This window comes from Podospora anserina, chromosome 3, assembly GCF_000226545.1.
Source record: "Podospora anserina S mat+ genomic DNA chromosome 3, supercontig 2".
NCBI classification, from domain to species: domain Eukaryota; kingdom Fungi; phylum Ascomycota; class Sordariomycetes; order Sordariales; family Podosporaceae; genus Podospora; species Podospora anserina.
In genome coordinates this window covers 538,193-557,984 of record NW_001914856.1, presented here as the reverse complement: position 1 = coordinate 557,984, position 19,792 = coordinate 538,193, and the positions used below count along the sequence as shown (strand labels likewise).

At 54.3% G+C, this 19,792-nt stretch overlaps 3 protein-coding genes across 3 annotated transcripts; 1 reads left to right on the top strand and 2 right to left on the bottom strand.

Annotated features, from left to right (window-relative positions):
• Positions 1-630: 630 nt before the first annotated feature.
• Positions 631-1,950, bottom strand: PODANS_3_3350 (uncharacterized protein; the record flags this gene model as incomplete). The annotated part of the gene is made up of 1 exon (XM_001909085.1): positions 631-1,950. The coding sequence occupies one exon, from the start codon at positions 1,948-1,950 to the stop codon at positions 631-633; it is 1,320 nt and encodes a 439-aa protein (XP_001909120.1).
• A 1,858-nt stretch (positions 1,951-3,808) lies between these two features.
• Positions 3,809-9,339, bottom strand: PODANS_3_3340 (uncharacterized protein; the record flags this gene model as incomplete). Its single annotated transcript, XM_001909084.1, has 3 exons — positions 3,809-5,273; positions 5,328-9,006; positions 9,057-9,339. The coding sequence occupies 3 exons, from the start codon at positions 9,337-9,339 to the stop codon at positions 3,809-3,811; spliced, it is 5,427 nt and encodes a 1,808-aa protein (XP_001909119.1).
• A 3,102-nt stretch (positions 9,340-12,441) lies between these two features.
• On the top strand, positions 12,442-18,124 carry PODANS_3_3330 (uncharacterized protein; the record flags this gene model as incomplete). The annotated part of the gene is made up of 2 exons (XM_001909083.1): positions 12,442-12,749; positions 12,856-18,124. 2 exons carry the CDS (start codon positions 12,442-12,444, stop codon positions 18,122-18,124), a joined length of 5,577 nt encoding a protein of 1,858 aa, XP_001909118.1.
• Between the last annotated feature and the right edge of the window lie 1,668 nt (positions 18,125-19,792).

Sequence of the window (19,792 nt, the reverse complement as noted above, 5' to 3'; positions counted from 1 at the left end):
GTTGAAACCAGGGACAAGGGGGGGAGAAGAAGGAGGTGGAGGAGGGAGGAGGGGGGAAGAGTCTGAATAGTTTTGCTTTGCCGCCACCACCTGGAAACGGGGGAGGGGGCTTCAGTCTTCCCCCTCCGCCGCCTAGTGCCAGTGAGGCGAGACGGCAGAAGAGGTTGTCGGCGCAGCAGATGGGGTTTGATGATGGGGTCAATGGGGAGTTTGCTTGATGGAGGAATGATATGAGATGGGCATCTGAGCAAAACAGCAAAGCGAGTCAAGTGTTTGGCGGTGGTCAGCTATGATAGACAACACACTAGAGTATATATTTGCAAAACATATGGGGTAGGTAGGGTAGGTAATTTATAGTACAAGTTTTCCCTGCTTTCCAGTACCAGTCTGATCTGATCGTAACTGCTCATAATAAGATAACGAAAAAGCAAAAACGCCAACAAAACATTCCCAACACGCCCCCCCACCGCCGCCCCCAACCTCTTTTATATGTTGTTTGTTTTGATGATGCTTATTTATACATACCCCTCTCTGTCCCTACTCTTGTCAGGTTATCACTTTCTAATAAAAGTCTAAACCTTTCTTCTGTCGTTAAACGTAAAAATAAAATAAAAAGAATATTAACCTTCCCTAGGAAGCCAAACTATTCTTCCTGCTCCTCGGCCACAAGTCCTTCAAACTCGGCAAGCTCATCCTCTTATCCCTCGCCCTCAACGCCAAGGGAACAGCATGATGGCTCAGCCTCTTCAGCTTCTTCTTCCACGCGTTGACATCCTCCGGCTCGGAGTCGTCCACCTCCGTGGCCCAGGTCGAGTCATTCACATTGACCACCTCCTCACCAGACGACTCGGGATCTTCTTCCTGTCTCGTCGTGGTAGTGGTAGTGGTAGTGACCCGGATAGCAGTAGGGGGAATAGGAGCGTCATTATCGGTCTCAGTTCCGGGGTAGGACTCCAACTCCTCTTGCTTGATGGGCGTTGACTGCCCTGGGATATCGGACTGTTCTGTAGTAGCAGAGGAGGAAGAGCCCGGTTCGGAAATCGCAGTCTTGGGGCCGATTTCCTCAAGACCATGATTGTCAGAGGTGGGCCGGAGTGAGCGGGACCAGATGTCTTCTGAGAATTGCACCGCGGGGGTGAAGCAAGGGGACATTGGGTCCAGGGCGGCGGGGTGGCCTGGGTCGTCTTCTTCGTAGATCTCCTCGTTCTCGTAAAAGTATTCTTCTCCTTCCCCGGGAGAGAAGGGGGCCGCGGTAGCAGTCAAGGGGGTCTCGTCGTAGTATTGCCCTTGGGGATGGTAATGCACGCCGGCGGTAGCCGCAGCGAGAATGGGGGGGTATTGCTGCATGATGGGGAGCAGCTGAGGAGGGAGAGGCTGGTGGACTTGCATCCAGCGGTCTCGGTTTTGGAGCTCAATATGGAGCTCGCCGAGGCGGATGAGGATGAGCTGCTCTTGCTGGGTGCTTTCGCTGATCTTGTTCTTGAGAGAAGACATCTCCCTTTTTGACTTCTTGGCCTCGGCGGGTGTCTGGTTGCCCGACATGAGGGCCTCGAGAGCGGCATACTTTTGGAAGAGCCGGGTGGCACGCTGGCCCTGCTTTTGGAGGTTGTAGACGAGGTAGGACCGCTCGTTGTGCAGCTGCTCGAGCGGTCGGGGGTCGAGGCTTTGGACAGCTGCTACATAGCTGTTCGCCCTGGAAGAGGGCGCCGTCACCGGGGCAGCAGTCCCGGGAAGTTGTGGCCGGGAACAGTCGTAGGTGTGTGACTTTATGGGTGCATTTGGCCTCGCAGCAGTCTTGCCGTTGGCCTTGGCAGCCTGGCTGTTGGCATGACCTTTGAGGTGACCGTTGATGTGGTGATCAACCTCCTCATCCCAAGTACCAATAGCCTGAGCGAGAGACGGAAGTCTGGCGCGCCCCCTCTCGGCTGGCGAAGGCTCAGTGGAATGCATCCTTCCTTTTGAGTGTTGAATACCTTACCCCGTAGAATCGATCAAGGCCGTGTGTTGCTGGTCCGAACTAGTTCAGCTGGATCAGATGAACCCCCTTGGACCCAACGAGCATCATTCATGGCCACGTGGGATGGTGAGGAGACAGAACTTAAATCTTGATGAAATGTGTAGTGGAGGCGGAGGAAGCCAGTGGTCGACAAAGAAGTTGTCACTGTGCGTTTAACCCCTGATATCAGGTTTCGAGTATCCCGCTCCTCTCTTTATGGCGGCTCACTAGCCATGAATGAGCGAGTCTACGCCACATCCACCCTCCCTTTGGTCTCCAACAAAGCCAGCCGATAGAAATCTTTAGCATTATCAAGTTTTGATCTCGACCCGCTCCTGCGTCGAAAGTTCGACAAGTTTGAGAGCCATGACGTTGACATCGTCTGATGGAACTGGCAGTGAAGGCTAAACTCCTGCCCATCGGGTGAACCGCAAACCCTCCAATGCCAGTTCGGTTCTGCCGTCTCCCCGGAAGACGATAACCTCTTCTTTTGTCTTTGCTCGAAGAATCGCAGCGTATTCGTACCTGGTGTCCCGAACCATCCCCTCTTTCTCTCAGAGCATGGGCTGCCACTTTGGTCTTGTCGGATGGCTATTCTCGTCGTGTCTACGTCCGCAGCGATGCAGTTGGCATCAGCTATTGCATGAACTTAGAAGATGCCAACACAAATTGATATCGAGTGATAGTCGGGAGCTCCTTCCCTCAAACTCCACATGTGCCTTCCCAATCTGCTACCAGTCCATAGACAAGGAAGGTGCTCCCCAACGTCACTCGCTTCCGGTTCCTTCCCAGTACAGGTAGAACATCATATCAGACCTACCCCCATAGGCAATCATTCCTTGAATATAGCTCCCTCCAACGTACTGACCTCATATACCACTACCGATGCCTCTTCATTCATCGCTCTGATCTCTCTCACCTCCAAGATTGCCGGACAGCCTGCCAGCCCCTTCCACAAAGAACCCCTCTGCCATCGCATCTCGTCACCTCCCATCATCGGCCACACCGACCCGTCACACACCTCTCAGGCACCCGCTCCGTCTCAATCGGGCCCTCAAACCCATCGTCCCACACATCATCATCGTCGTTGTCGGCCGGCCCGTCCGTCTCTTCCTCCCCGATCTCCACGTGGAAAATGAATGAAACCGATGCCATTGTCATTTCACCACCCTGTCTGGGCAACCGTCACCATGGTGTCTGCCACGTTTTGTTTCACGATTTCATGGTCGTCGGGTCGGGACCGAAGAGGAGGTTTTGTTGGATGATGTAATCCTTTTTTCTTGATTTTCTTGCTGCATAAAAATTGGGGAGTTGATACCGAGATGGTTGATTCGGTCCCGGCAGGAACCATGGCCATGGTCATTTTCGAGTTGTGAATTTTGATCATTGATGACTACCTGTGGCAGAGACCAAACAGGTGAGATTTCCGATGAGGTGAATTGGGCGCTGTTTGTTGATGATGGACATGGTAATGAAGGGCCGCTGATGGTGTCTTGTGGAAGTAACCCCAGAAGCAAAAGACATGGGTGTTGATGACGAAGCGTGATAACTGGTAAGTATACTAGGTGCTTTGCAATGATTGATGACATGATATGATGATGATTCTTATTAATAATACCCCCGGCAAAGAGATTGACAATAATCGACAAAAAACAACAGACACAAAAACAACTAGTAAAATATCCAAGACGATGTTGTGAAAAGAAAAAATAACCCCCCTCCCTTCCAAAATAACACCTTATATCGCGACATCCAAAACATTTTTTTTTCTTCTCTTACTCATCCCCAACCAACATCCACACACCCCTTTTATTACATAGCAGCCAGCTCATTATCAATCTCCTTATCCATAAACGTCCTCTTCACCCCTGTAATCTCGCACTGCAGCCTCTGCTCGACCAACGCCCTGACCTGCTTCTTGGTCACATTGTCCAAGTCCACCTCCCTCATCACACTCCGGATAGCCTCCACAATCGCGTGCTCGTCTGGGCCCTGACCCAAGCCACGCTGGAAGTCAAAGGACCCGGTGGAGGCGTGCCCGAGGTCCGAGTGCATGCCCAGTCTGCTTGGCCCGCCAGAGAGCATAGTCCCGGTGGACATCCTATTGCCCGCGAGACCCCCCGGGACGGCGAGGTTACCACCGCCGCCTATTGGCGGGGTTCCTGTCATAGTGCGGAGGTTGGTCACGCTGGGGCGAGAGCCGGGGTAGTCTTGATAGGGGGAGTTGGAGTGTCTGCGTTGCATTTCTGCCGCGGTGCCCATTGATAGCATTGACTGCCGGTGGGCGAGGGGGTTGTCAGAGTAAGGGGTTGCGCCGGCAAAGGTGCTGGTGCGGGTCATTGGGCCGCCGGGAGTGAAAGGCGTGCTCGGGGTGGGGGGCATGTAAGCGCCCGCACCGCGACCGGGGAGACCAGTCAGGACGGAGGGCTGGCGGATGGAGGAGTAGACTGACTTCATGTCGTCCATTTCGTATTGCTCGTTGAAGACGTTCATGTTCTCGTCCATGACCTTCTCCCCGTTGTAGCCGCGGCGGCCTGGGAGGCCGTTCATGGTCGCGTAGTCGTCCCACCGTTGGAGGGGGATGGAGCGAGGGTCAAAGCCCTCGTCGTCGACGGCGACGACTTGCTTTTTGCCCGATTCCCCAATGACGATGCGGGTGTTGCCCCAGGTGAAGTTGTCTTGGTTCCAGAAGGAGTAGATTGGGAGGATGAAGGAGTAGATTGGGAAGGCGAGGATGTAAATGATCATCCAGCCTACGTGCTGCCATTGACGCTTGAGGATGAAAATCAGGGCTTGGAGGCCGTACACGGCTGCCAACATGATGATGGAGATCAAGGGGAACTGGCCGGTGCCGGAGATGACCGTGTACAAAAGCCAGCCGAGGTAGACGCAGGTGGCGGGGAGGATGATGGTACCGGTGAGATCGATGAAGACGACGAAGCGCATGGAGAAGAAACAGAAGCCGCACATCTCGGGGAGGAACATCAGCTCGACCAGGTTGTGGATGGTCGAGTTGATCCAACGACGACGCTGAGACAGGAGAACGGACCACTTGTCGGGGGCGGCGGTTTGGCAGTAGGCGTCGGGGATGAACTTGTAGGACATGTAGGGGAAATATCTGGTCATGAGTGTGGTGAGGTAACGATCCTCACCGAGAGAGAGCAGATTCTTCTTGTGCAGGGTGTCGACGTGGCAGTCGCTGTAGTCGCGGATGACCTCGTCGGAAATGATCAAGGGCTTGCCACGGTCAGCGGTGCGAAGACGGTACATGGTGAAGCTGGGATATTGTTAGTAAAAATCCACGAACAGCACTCAATGAAGAAAAACATACCAGCCCGGCAGACAGGTAACGCTGCCGAAGAGAGACTCGAAAGCCTTGGCGAGATGATGAGAGATGTAGTACTCATAAACCTGAATCATAGTCCACCACGAACGCTCCTCATTCTGCAAGCTCGTCTCACCGCAGATACCAGCAATCTTGGCGTCATTGGCACAAGCGGCAACAAGACGGTTCAGAGAGTCTTCCCGGACGCAGGTATCGGCATCAACCATGAAGAGATACTCGTACAACTCAGGGTCCACACCGATAACATTGTTGATCTGGTGGAACATCTCCAACTCGAGCGGGCTCATAGGGGCGCGGTGGTGAACACGGTTGAGGAAGCTCATCAGCAGAATCTGCGAGTCACGCTTGCCACGATTACCGGGCTTGGTCTTGTCCTGCTCAGAGGGCTTGCCAACCTTGACAACCACAAGATAGGGGACCACGTTGCCTTCGTACTCGTAGAGACCAGAGTAGACCTTGCCATAGTTGAGCTGTTCGCTGCCCGCACCGACGGACTTGAAAGGCAGGGCGGGAGGATCTGTCTTGGGGTCGACACCGAGAATATCCAAGACGATCTTGGGGGTGGGCCGGTCGTTGCCTTCACCGACAATGACACCGTCGCAAATGACGCAGATCAACTTCCTCTTGTTGTCGTACTGAAGAGCCGTGAGAGAGTCGAGAGCTTTCCTGAGAGAATCCTCGCCTTCAGTGTAGGCGGGCACCTGGCAGATCACGAACTTGTCCTGCGGGGACGGGCGTCTCTTGGAGCCGAACTGCAAGGCAGACACGAACTTGATCAAAATGACAGCGCAGATCATGCAAGAGAAGCCGAGCAGAATCCAGTTGTTGACCTGGCACCTGGCGCTGTAGCGGAAATCGGGGGTACCAACGTAAAACCGGTTGTTCAGGCAGTTCAGCGTGTTGCCGATGTTGTTGCCCTCTGTCGTGTTGGCCTTGGCCCAGATGTTGGTGATTTGCTCAGTGAGGTCCTCGCCAGGGTTGTTCTTGACCAGGTTGGTGAGCTGGGTGTTGAGGAAGGTGTATCTGGGGATGTTCTCGTTGTACTGCTGGGTGTCAAAATAATCGCTCAGGTCATACACCTTGCCCTCATAAATGAACCAGTATTTGTTCTCCTCGCGGCCTGCCGCCTTGATCTTGTTGGAATCCCAGACCAGCTCTCCGTGGTAGAATTCCTTCATGCGAGGCAAGAACCTCTTGGTATACCAGTCAGCATCCGCCATTCTACCAGTGCCACCAAAGCCAGACTTGTGGATGGCGTTGGCGTTCTCAATCAGGGAGTCGTTGGTCCGAAGAGCAACTCTGTCATCCTCGATGCCGAGTCTGGGGCAGGCAAGCAGCAGCGGAATCTCGATGTAGGGATCCATGTCGGCGCCTCCCATAGGCTGCATGAACTCCCTGTTCGTGGGTTGTCTCGAGGTGCCGTGGTTGAGCTTCCAGAACTTTGTAATGTCGTATACCTTGCCACGGTGACTGACCCAAAAGTCATCTTCTCCGTTGTGATTAAGAACCTCGTTCCGCGTCCAGGCCTTGTCGAAGTTGGGGCAGAGTAGCTTGCCGAAGAAGATGATCCAGAAAACGATGATGGCATTGATGAAGAAGATGATGAAGCAGAGAACAAGCTTTTCACGCCAGGCCATCCGTACGTCAGGTCGCTTCATACGACCAACCCATTTGAGGAGAGGTGATGGGATCCACCACGTCAAGGCCCAAACGACAAACACCCAGATCTTTCTGGATGTCTCGATCGGTCGTTCCTCGATGTGCTTTCCAGCGGCGAGATCAGGGTCGAGATCACCAGCGAACTGGTCCACGCCATTGTAAAAGACCTGACCCTTGTAGGTATCGCCCTTGGTACCGAGACCATAGTCACCAGGGGTGGCATTTTGCATGCCCGTCATGGCGGTGGGGGCAATGGATGGGGCTCTCATGGCTTGAACGCCACCAACACTGGGCTGGCTCATGTTCCTCTGGTGGACACCCACAAGCTGATCGTGGCTGCCATTGAAGGACGAGTTGGCAAACGGCTGCTGTGGTGGGAAAAACCCGCTGCCGGTGGCAGAATACCCAGACCCGACTGTTGGAGGCATCATGTTAGGCATGCTTCCCAATCTCTCCTCCATGGGCTTGATATCCAGCATCGTTTCCGCCTCCCACCAGGCATTTTCCCTCATCCAGACGCGCTCAGAACCAACCACCACCTCGCCGTTGCTCCATCCGCGCTCCAGAATCCAACTTTCAATGCCATCACGGCCCTCGGTGCATCCAAGAGCGCGGAACCGCTGCACAAACTCGTCAAGGTCGAAATCGGCCGTGAAGTCGAGGTGCTTGTTGCGGCGGTTTGCCCACTCTGGTAACCTCCACGCCCGGAGCTGGCGAGATACCGTGCCGGCAGACCAAGCAGAGTTTACAGACGGGAGAGCAGCCAAGCTGGCTGGAGATTCATCTGTGGGGTGAATAGAAAGGTGATACCACGCTCTGCTCGCGCCGAGAATGGCAGAGATATCCAAACGACCAATACGGCCGAGGTTGATGCCCTCGGCGGGCACAGGGAAGAGAAGCTGCTTGATGAAGCCATCGTCCTCAGCCGAGTGGCCGATCTTCTCGAGCACCTCCTCCCTCTTCTCGAGCGCATGCTGCCTTTCCCTCCCTTGCGTGCCAACCATGATTCCAAGCTCGGGCCCGCATTCAGCCACGGCGTTCTGCATCTCGCGGAGAACTGAGCTTCCAGCCGGTGCGACCTCGATGCCATCCTGCTTCATTTCGGCGTTGATGCCGGTGGTATCATCAAAGATGCCACGCATGGCAACGGCCTTGCCCAGATTTGGGTCAGGAACCTCGAGCACCGTCAAGCAAACAGTGTCGCCACTGTCGTCGTTGGCAGAGGGCGTCCTGCTTCCAGCCTCGGCACCCATTTGCGCGGCAATTGTCTCGTTGGCCTTCTTGATGACCCAGTCGACCAATGCCTCGTAGAGTCCACCGATGAAGATGGAGCGGTCGTCGGTGGTGCACTGCTTGGCCAGGATTTCAGGCTCCAGACCGAGAAGACCGCCGACATCCTCACAGATGTCGTCCAAAACATCTTCATCCACGTTGTAGTCGATTGTGTTGCCCAACTTCAACAGACCAGCGAGAGTCGAGATGAACTTGCGGTGCGAGGATCCCTTGATGCCGATTTCCTTGAGCGCAGACCGGAAGTCATCAGCGGCAGCGCCGTCATCGGCAGTGGGGAGGTATGATGGGGGGTCATGTGTGCCGGAGCGAGCAAGGAGGCTGTAGTGAGAAGCCGCCTTGAGGCCAAGGAATTCCCTCTCGGCTGGCGTGGAGGCAGAGGTGAGAAGGTAGTAAAACACGTCAAATGCACGGTGGCCGGCCTCCTGAGGAATGCGAAGGAGACCCTTCTCTGTGTCAATGCCTCCCTGGGCAAGGGCGATGGATGCCGCGGTGAGGTTACCCGTCAGGTTCAGCGTCAGGGTTACACCAAGAGCCGTTTGTCTCGGGGTCGATGGGTTGTGTGGTGTCACGCAGCGCAAAAATGGCTCGAGGGCACTGAGAGCGGTGAGAAGAACGGGAGGGATCGAGACGGGGAGAGAGGATAGGAATGGTCGTAGTAGCGAGGGTGTAGAGGTGTGAAGAGACCTGGTCGAGGTTAGCAAACCATGAACAGCTGCTGGTCATCTAACGACATGATAGCAACTCACCCCAGAATAATGCAACCATCTTCAGCGCGACGGCGAGCATGTTCCCACGCTCTGGCTGCCAGGGCAGCATCAACAGTCCCTCCGGCGCGCCCATCCGGGCCTGCTAATGAGGCGGTTAGCCATGTGTTGACGACGAGGCTAGTCCCGGCATCGAGCCGGTACGATTGTCCCGAGAGGTAAATGTTGTGGACGGCATTGAGCAGGGTGGTGGTGGAAACCTGGGATGGCTGCTGTCCGGCACCTCGAGGCCCCAATCCCGGTTCTGAAGCCATCGAGTACATCGACATGCGGTTGGCCATCTTGTCGATGTGGAAGAGTGCGGCGCCCCTTGAGGGACACTGCTAGCCGGGTGGTGTTGTTCTCTGGCTGGCCAACCCAGGAGAGGATAGGAGTAGCGAAGGGGTGTTTGTGTTGCGTCACCAGATGTGTCGACGACAGCGAGAGTGTAGAATCTCCAGCAGCAGAGGCGGAGGGGTTCGAGCGAGTGTGCGTACGAAGGCGTTGGATGTTGTGGTGGGTAAAGGCGTCACAACCTGCAAGCAAGTTCGTCCCGTCGCGGCGGCAACGCGATGGAGGCGCTCAGCCTTCGGGCCCCTTTTTTCAACCGGAGCGAGCGAACACGGCGATGGGCCAGAAAATTAGGCCTCAGTACAGAGGCTCGAGAGATATCAAAGATGGACAGGAAAAGCAAACAGAAACCGCCAGAACGAGTGAGGCGGATTGTGAATATGGCAAGAGAAGGGAACAGGCGAGGAAACACCCACAACGAGCGTCGCAGTTGCAAAGCTTCAGTTTGAACAGCGCCGGGGGGGTGGTCTGGGGGGGTGTCTGTCCCAGAAAAGATCACCATCAGCTGGCAGCGGACTACGGCGGACTCTAGAGCTATCTGTCCACAAACGCCAAGGTGTTTCCGAGCCAGGGTGGAGCATCGATGGTGCATGATGTGCCGCGAAAAATTCATGGTGTTCCCGGTTCGATTTGGCCGATCCGGGCTGGAATGGCTTGATACTTGCAATTAACGGGCATTCCATCCAGATCATTCGCCCTCTTTTCGTCTGTCTTCCCTTCGGTCCTGTTGCCCGTTTGTGGAATCCAGTGAATCCCAAGATTCGCGAAACAAGCCGGTGGATCTGGCGCTGCATAACCAGCACCAGCGGGGTGGCGCGCCTGATCTGATCAGTCCGGCTCTGCGGATGCGGCAGTGGACTTTGGTGGAGGGGCAGCCACCAGCAGTGCCGTGATGTTGGGCTAAAAAAGGCATCTCGGCTGCTGCTGGAGCGTTGAATACGAGGCTGGACAAGACTCGGAGCAACGCGACAGAGCAAGTGACTGGACGTTGAACTGGTTGTTGTACGGTCTTCTCCCCACACCCACAACTCAAGACTTCTCTACGGGACACAAGCTTTCTCTTGGAAGACTCTGTGTGACGGGCAAACACGATGGACTGGCCACGACTGGGTTCCTCCTGTTCTTGTAGTGAGCTTGAGCCTGAAGATGAAGAAGAAGATATTCAGGTAACGGGGTCGGTGCTCGCATTAGCCGCGCCCCATCTCCCGCGGCCTAGCAAGGGGGCTTAAAAGGGCTTCATCTTTTTTTAGGCGTTGCCTCCTCCTCTCCCAATCTGGTTGCCCCGCAGTCTTGAAATGATGCTCTCTGACCCCCTTTTCAACACAGCCGTGACACTGCTTCTCAATTGCTTGCTTCATGAGAGAATTCGGAGCTCTTGCAATTGTGTCTCGGAGGTTGGAAGAGGCATATCCACCAGAGACGCGGTGAATATCGTCGCATTCCATCCACTGGGCCCAAAGCTGAAGACAAGTTCGGCCGATCATTCATCAGATCGAATGAAGCCAATGGCCGGGCCGAAGTTTGATTGGTTTGACTATTAGGTACAGCAAAAAAGCAATTGACACTTGGCTGTCGTCCTAACAAATCCTCCACTCGCGCAAACTGGCCATGCGCCGTAATAATGTTGTCCGTCCTCACAGGATCCTGTTTGCGCCGCCTGTGAGTCCGGATTTCAGTTCATATCGTATATTCGGTTAAGCACACCTATGCGTGCTTCCCCCGTTACAACGGACCGATGGAACGGCCAGTTGGCTGTGGTTGTAGGTGGTTGTGTCCACAGTCTCGTATGGCCGTCGCCACCAATTGTAATGATCGACTCCAGCAGTTCGTTTTCGTGCTGACGAGGTACAGAGAAAGCTCCGGCCATGTGTACCGAGGGCTTGAGACAACCATTGTGCCTCGTTGGCAATTACAAGAATTCCCCAGATTTGTTGAGAACATACAAGCATCAACAAGAGTCCCTACATGAATGTTATAAAAGCTAATATGTACTTACAGGGAGTCTTCCAAGGTGGTGATGATGCTTGCACCAACTGCGCAAACAAGGTCAAACCAAAGCGAGGCTCAGCACCCCGTGTCCGAATCTCTTGACGCCGGCCTCCACCCTGAGCCCCCTGAAATGGCCCGCTCTTTTGTGGGGGGGGGGGATCGAGTGCACAAGGCCCGGTAAGACCAGACACCGCGGGACGGCGAACGGCTGATCCTGGTACAAAGTTGCACTCTTGGAAGCCCTACGAGGAGATCTGTGATGAAAGAGAATGAAAGAACAAGAGTGCTGTATTCAGCTGAATACTCGAGAAGAACTAACGCGAAGGAATCACTGACAAGAAGAAGACAGGAATCTGAAGGGGTTCTAGAGTACGTTCCAGAACTTGTTTATTTTGAACCACGACCTGGAACTGGAACTTCACACAAGGAACAGGCGCAGACCCGCGCATGTCGCGTTAGCCCAATCAGACGTTGCCCCTGAGGGGTGTCTCGTAACGGTGTTTTTGCACCAACTGTTCATCTGACCCTCCGTAGCAGGAAAAAAACCAGTCGACTCCCTTTTTTTGCTTATGGTGCCCAGCCCAGGCCTAGCGCCGCTGTTGCAGCAATCGCCAACTCCAGGCGACTCCGGTATCCATCCGCCTGGCACATTCAATTTGTTCTTCCCTGTGCCTTCTCTCTGTCTGTCTGTCTGTTGTCTGCTGTCTGTCACCTCCTTCGATACACACTCGTTTTAGACGGCTCTTTTTTGGCACATGACGTTCGTTTTTGTTTATACCATCCTACTTAGCGCATCTCTCAGTGTCTAAATCCCGACATCTCGGGCCCGTTGTTGGCTCCTAGCTGGTTTGTTTTGCTGCTGCTCTCGACGCTGGCGAAACAGGGGGTGATTTTGGTCTAGTATAGCAACGAATTGCTTGGAACCTCGTCTTGTTTTTGCGTCTTCGACACGCATCGACGCACACACTTACGCCTGTCAGAAACAACACCACGACGCGACATATACCGCCCTAACGGATCAGCCCTGATCACGGCCGGCTTCTGACAAGAGCGCCGTCGCCATCATGGCTCTCAACCTCCCGCCCATGGGCGGGAAAGACGGAGGGGCCCACACACAACCGTCGTTGCCCTCATTGCCCAACCACCTGCAGTCCGACAGCCATGCCACCTCCCACTTTGCCAGTCGTTTCCACGTCGGCCTCCCCATCACACGCCTCTCCTCGCACGGCTTCATTGCCCTCAACACCTTCTCGACCTCCAACAAGGGGGATGGCACCAAGGACGGGTGCGCCGCGGCTGCTGCCGATGATCTCGCCGAGAGGGCGCTGCTTCGGTTGGGACACCGATCAGAAAACCAGGCCGTTTTGTTCCTGTATGTTGTTTTCTCCCGTTGCTCCTTTTTGTCGTTGTTGGTTGTTGTGTTGGCTTGACTCGTAAGAGTAATGGCGCGCTGCTTGATGGCTGACATTGGTTGATAGAGGTGAAACTGGATCTGGAAAGACCACTGTTCGCTCGCACCTTCTGACCTCGATTTTGAACCGGTCGTCCACTCCCCTGTCCCAAAAAATCTCTCTCGCCGCCTATGTCTTCGACACGCTCACCACCACAAAGACCGCGACGACGCCAACCGCGTCCAAGGCTGGTCTGTTTTACGAGCTCCAGTACAACACAGAATCCACCACGACCCCTATTCTTGCCGGTGCCAAGCTCCTGGACCACAGATTAGAACGGAGCAGGATAGCGGATGTTCCCACGGGTGAGCGCAACTTCCACGTGCTGTACTACTTGTTGGCGGGTACGGGCCCGGCCGAAAAGACGCATCTTGGCTTCGATGTGCCGGCCACGCACAGATGGAGGTACCTTGGTCACCCAACACAGCTCAAGGTTGGAATCAACGATGCCGAAGGTTTCCAGCTCTTCAAGACGGCTCTGAGGAAGCTCGAGTTCCCTCGGAGTGAGATTGCCGAGCTTTGCCAGATCATGGCGTCCATTCTGCACATTGGCCAGCTCGAGTTTGAGACGTCGTCTAGCACAACGGTGACTGGTGATGAGAGCGGTGGTTTCTCCCACGAAGGTGCTCAGACGTCTACTACGGTCAAGAACAAGGATGTTTTGGGTATTGTTGCCGCATTCTTGGGTGTCAGCTCAGTGGAGCTTCAGACGACTCTTGGGTACAAGACCAAGATGATTCACAAGGAGAGAGTCACGGTCATGCTCGACCCACAGGGCGCGAGAGGGAATGCCAACGAGCTCGCCCGGACGCTCTACTCGCTTCTGGTGGCCTACATCATCGAGACGATCAACCGCAAGCTCTGCGCTGATGAGGGCACGTTCTCCAATACCATCTCCATCATTGACTTCCCTGGCTTCCAGCAACAGTCTACCACCGGCTCGACCTTGGACCACCTTCTCACCAACGCCGCCAACGAGGCTCTGTATAACCTTACCCTCCAAAACTTCTTTGACCGCAAGGGGGAGATCCTCGAGACCGAAGAGGTGGTTGTTCCATCAACCAGCTACTTTGACAACTCGGACGCCGTCAAAGGCCTTCTCAAGCCCGGCAACGGCCTCTTGAGCATTCTCGACGATCAAACCCGCCGCCACCGCACCGATATCCAGCTTCTCGAGAGCTTCAGGAAACGCTTCGAAGGCAAGAACCCAGCCATCCAGGTCGGTGCCTCCCAAGCCAAGCTTCCCGGTTCCAACTTTTACACCACAAACGATGCCGCCAGCTTTGTTGTCAAGCACTTTGCCGGCGAGGTCGACTACCCGATCAAGGGGCTGGTGGAGGAAAACGGCGAGGTCATCTCTGGCGACCTGATGAACCTGATCAGGCAGAGCAAGAGCGAGTTTGTCGCCCGTCTGTTTGGCCAAGAGGCGCTGCAGACGGTGGTGCACCCTCAGGAGAGGCAGACTGTCATGCAGGCGTCTGTCAGCTCCAAGCCGATGCGCGCGCCCAGTATCATGTCGAAGCGCGGACGCCCAGGTGCGGCGCGTCAGCCTCGCGTTTTGCCTGTTCCTGAAAGAGGGGATGCCTCTGATCAGGGGAGTGAGGTTGGTGAGGGCAAGGGAGCGGGTTCTGTCATGGGCTCGGAGCAAGGGGCGTCGGGGCAGTTTTTGGCTGCGCTGGACAACGTCACGCGTGCTTTTAATGCTCCGGGCACGAACTGCTACTTTGTTTTCTGTCTCAAGCCGAATGATAGGAGGATCGCGAATCAGTTCGATACCAAGTGTGTGCGGGCTCAGGTCCAGACGTTTGGTATCTCTGAGATCAGCCAGCGGATTCGGTCTGCTGATTTTAGCCTGTTCCTGCCGTTTGGGGAGTTTTTGGGACTTGCTGATGCGCAGACGGTGCTGGTGGGGAGTGAGAGGGAGAAGGTTGAGATGGTTGTGGAGGACAAGAGGTGGCCGAGCAATGAGGTGGCTATTGGTGCTACTGGTGTGTTTCTCAGTGAGAGGTGCTGGATGGAGATTGCCCAGCTGGGTGACGGCTTCTCGCAGGGGCCGTATACGGATGGCGGAGACGGGGTGTCTAACCCTTTCCTGTCCAAGGAGCGGCTGCCATTGTCCGCGGGCGCTACTCCCGGTAGCATCCCAAGCGAAAAGAAGGCCGGTTACTTTGGCAGCAATGATGTGGATGCAAGGTCCGACGCTGGGGTCTCGGTCATGGGCAACGGCGACATGTTCCAGAACCTCGAGACGAGAGAACAGATGGCGGAGCGTGGCAACGAAAAGACGATGGAGGAGGTCGAGGTGTACAAGGACAGCCCGAGCCGCAAGCGTTGGGTGTTTATCGTGTACTTCTTGACCTGGTTCATTCCTGACTTCTTGATCAGATGGTTGGGCCGCATGTCACGAAAGGATGTGCGCATGGCATGGAGAGAAAAGTTGGCCATCAACATGATCATCTGGTTCTCTTGTCTTGTTGCTGCCTTTTTCATCGTCGGTTTCCCCATGCTTATCTGCCCGCGCCAGCACGTATACAGTCCCGAGGAGCTTTCGCGGTATGATGGCAAGGACGACAATCCCGCCTATGCTGCCATTCGTGGCCAGGTCTTCGATATCGGTGCTTTCTACCCGCGCCATTACCCCGGTAGGGATGTTCTCCCTGAGAAGATGCTCAAGCAGTACGGCGGCATGGATATCACCGGTCTGTTCCCCGTGCAAGTCTCTGCTGTTTGCCAGGGCCAGTATGGCGAAATCGATCCTGCTGTCCAGCTAGACTACCGCAACACCAACCTCACCGGCTCTGCCAACATTCTTAACCGCGAGGATACCAACTGGAAATACCACGACTTCCGTCACTTCACCAACGACAGCAGACCGGATTGGTTCTCGCAGCAGATGCGTATGCTCCGTGATTCGGGATACAAGGTTGGAAATATCGGTTACTCAGCCGAGTATGTCCGCACACTTGCCAACAAGGGTGAGGCCATTGCCATCCTGGACGGCCGTGTCTACGACATGACTAGATACCTGAAGGGTGGTCGTGGCCAGAGGAATCCTCCTGGTGAACCCGAGCCTACTGATCGCGAGGCCTCCGAGTTCATGCACGAGCAGGTCGTCGGTTTATTCAGCGGACGCTCTGGCGAGGATGTCTCGGCCCTCTGGGAAGGGATGGATCTTGACGCTGGCATGAAGAGCAGGATGCGCTTGTGTCTCGACAATCTCTTCTACGTGGCCGATGTCGACACACGTAGCTCGGCGCAGTGCAAGTTCTCGGAATACCTCGTCCTGTCCATCTCGATTCTGCTGGCTTCCGTTATCGCCTTCAAGTTCTTTGCTGCTTTGCAGTTTGGTACCAAGAATATCCCAGAGAATCTCGACAAGTTTGTCATGTGTCAGATTCCGGCTTATACCGAAGACGAAGAGTCTCTCCGTCGTGCCATCGATTCGGCTGCTCGCATGCGGTACGATGACAAGCGCAAACTGTTGGTTATTGTCTGCGATGGTATGATCATCGGTCAAGGCAACGATAGGCCCACCCCCCGTATTGTCCTCGATATCTTGGGTGTTTCTGAGACGGTCGACCCTGAGCCCTTGAGCTTTGAGTCTTTGGGTGAAGGTCAGAAGCAGCACAATATGGGCAAGGTTTATTCTGGTTTGTACGAGGTCCAGGGTCACATCGTTCCTTTCCTGGTCGTCTCCAAGGTCGGCAAGCCTTCTGAAGTCTCGCGACCTGGCAACCGTGGCAAGCGTGATTCTCAGATGATCATCATGCGCTTCCTCAACCGCGTCCACTACAACCTTGCCATGAGCCCTCTCGAACTCGAAATGTACCACCAGATCCGCAACATCATTGGCGTCAACCCGACCTTTTACGAGTATTTGCTTCAAATCGACGCTGATACCGTTGTGGCTGCTGATTCGGCTACCCGCATGGTCTCCTCCTTCCTCGACGACACCCGTCTCATTGCCGTGTGCGGTGAGACAGCCCTGACCAACGCCAAATCGTCCTTCGTCACCATGATCCAGGTCTACGAGTACTACATTTCTCACAACTTGTCCAAGGCCTTCGAATCCCTCTTCGGCTCCGTCACCTGCTTGCCCGGTTGTTTCTCCATGTACCGCATCCGCGCCGCCGAGACGGGCAAGCCGCTGTTTGTCAGTCGCGAAATCATCGAGGGCTACGCCACCATCCGTGTCGACACGCTTCACATGAAGAACTTGCTGCACCTGGGTGAGGATCGCTACCTGACAACGTTGCTCCTCAAGTACCACTCCAAGTACAAGACCAAGTACATCTTTTCCGCGCACGCCTGGACCATCGCGCCCGATTCCTGGACTGTGTTTTTGTCCCAGCGCCGCAGATGGATCAACTCTACCGTTCACAACCTGATGGAACTTATCCCTCTGAATCAGCTCTGCGGCTTCTGCTGCTTCAGCATGAGGTTCATCGTGTTCATCGACTTGATGTCCACCATTGTCCAGCCTGTCACGATCGCCTACATCGTCTACCTCATCGTCATGGTCACCCAAAAGGCGACCGTCATCCCTGTTACCGCCTTTGTCCTTCTCGGAGCGATCTACGGCCTGCAGGCCATCATCTTTATCCTCCGTCGCAAGTGGGAGATGATTGGGTGGATGATTCTGTACGTCCTCGCCATTCCCGTGTTCAGCTTTGCCCTGCCGCTGTATGCCTTTTGGCACATGGACGACTTCAACTGGGGCAACACTCGTGTCATCGCCGGCGAGGACGGCAAGAAAGTCGTCATTTCCGACGAGGGCAAATTCGACCCGAGCTCCATTCCAAGAAAGAAGTGGGAGGAGTATCAGGCTGAGCTTTGGGAGGCGCAAACTTCGCGCGACGACGCGAGGTCGGAGGTGTCGGGTTTTTCGTATGCGACCAAGCATCCTGTTGCCGTGTCGGAGTATGGGTATGTGCCCTCCCGCCCGGTGAGCACGACGGGGTATCACCAGAACCAGAGCCGGATGAGCCTGGCGGCGTCGGAGATGCTCATGGCGGGGAATAGGCAGAGCCAGTTTGGGGGTAGCCAGTTTTTGGGTGTGGGTGCCGGGAGCCAGCAGGAGCTGGAGATGACGAACCTGGCGGGGATGCCGAGCGATGAGGCGTTGCTGGCGGAGATTAGGGAGATTTTGAGGACGGCGGACCTGATGACTGTGACGAAGAAGCAGATCAAGATGGAGCTGGAAAGGAGGTTTGGGGTGCCGCTTGATGGGAGGAGGGCGTTTATTAATTCGGGTGAGTACCTCCACTGTTTTGTTTCCCCCCAAGTGATGATGTGAGGCTAACAAGGTGACAGCCACTGAAGCGATTCTCTCTGGGAACTTGTAAAACTGAACTGAAGATGGGGAGGGTGGGGGGGTGTTAAACTGTTAAAACTAATCATATAATGTTTTGCATATCATTTTTTTTCAAGTTCTTGGGGTGCGAAAAGAAAAAGAAGGATATGTTTTTTTGAGGATTTGTCTTGTCTCTCTGTCTCTGGCTGTCTATCTCTAAGGATTTCCTTGTTATATTCGTCTTTTGATTATGTGATAAGGGGGTTTACTTTATCATTGATGTGTGGGATGTTGTTTTATAAGATACATAGTTATTATTCAAAAGATTTTTTTGGTTGGGTTGATTCTGAGGGCTAGATTCAGAGGGTTGATGTGAGGGGTGAGATGTGAAGCTTGAAGTGTGAAGTGTAAAATAATTTGTGGATGGTTGTGGAGGGTTCGTTTTGGGTAGGTATGTTGGACAACCCCTGTGTGATGCTGTTGTAAGATAATGTTGGGAGAAGCGGACTGGCGGCTTGTTTCTGCCATGGCGGTATCATGAGAGCTTGTGGAAGGTGGGCGTGATGCTTGCAATGAAGGGGTACCTATCTGTCAGATGTGCATATTGGAAGAGTAGAGCTTAGAACTTGTGGTGTTCACGGAGCAACATCAGTAAAATTTTCCTATTGCGCATTGGGCATGGATACCTAGGTACACTCTCCTGTCCCATTGCCAGTGGTGATGATGAGATGTTTGATGACTGTCAAAATCGCCAACAAAGTGACAAAACGGAAGGGGAACTCTAGATAATGGACACCAATGGCGGCTAGAAATGCAGACAGCTAGTTTTACTACACCAAAGAAATGACACATTGGAACACCTTTGAAGCATGGCAAGTCCAATCGGGGGATGATGAGATGTATTGTTGTCAGAGCGTCTCCCATCGGCATGCGCTGGCCACTCAGGTCAGGTCGGCACAACTGTCAACCCTGAACTGCTGCGCCTCACGCTGCGGGTCATCAATATCAACCCTCTTGCCCAGCTGAGCTTCTCGACTTACAACCTCTGCCGATGAAAGGGCTGGAAATGAGGGTGACGTTCAGAGAAAATAATCCGCGCTCCTTCTCGAGGTCAACCTTTCGAAGACGTTCGCATGTTTCGTTTTAACAAAAAAAGCCCACTTCAGCCCGGCTCAGTCATCAAACATGATCGAATCAACTCACACACATGATGTGATTGGTGATGCCTACCCCTGTTTACCGCTGCATTAAGCACACCGCAACTTATCTTGCGATGTCGGTCGACTTCGTTCCATACGCTTTCTTGCTTGTCACCTTTCCTGAAGGCCAAGCTTTGGAACAGCAAAAAAAATCAAGGCAAAAAATGTTTGTGAATATATGGCGATGTTGAAGTGGTTTCGTCAATCACAGTGGTAATTTAGCACCTCTGATGCTCTCTGAGCCTCTTCTGTACCTTGAAATAGTCTCCTCCAGGTAGAACTGCTCAAGCTACGCAATAGGTAGGTAGGTACTGATATTAACAATAGTGTAGCTAGCTGGAGTCCCCCAGATTTCTCCCAAGTCCCGTCACTGAGATGGCGGTGATGTGGTGCAAATTCACCCTCAGTTTTCAGGGCGGAATTCTCGGGGAGGGGGGGTGAGATGGATGAAGGAAAACGTATCGAGCAGCCC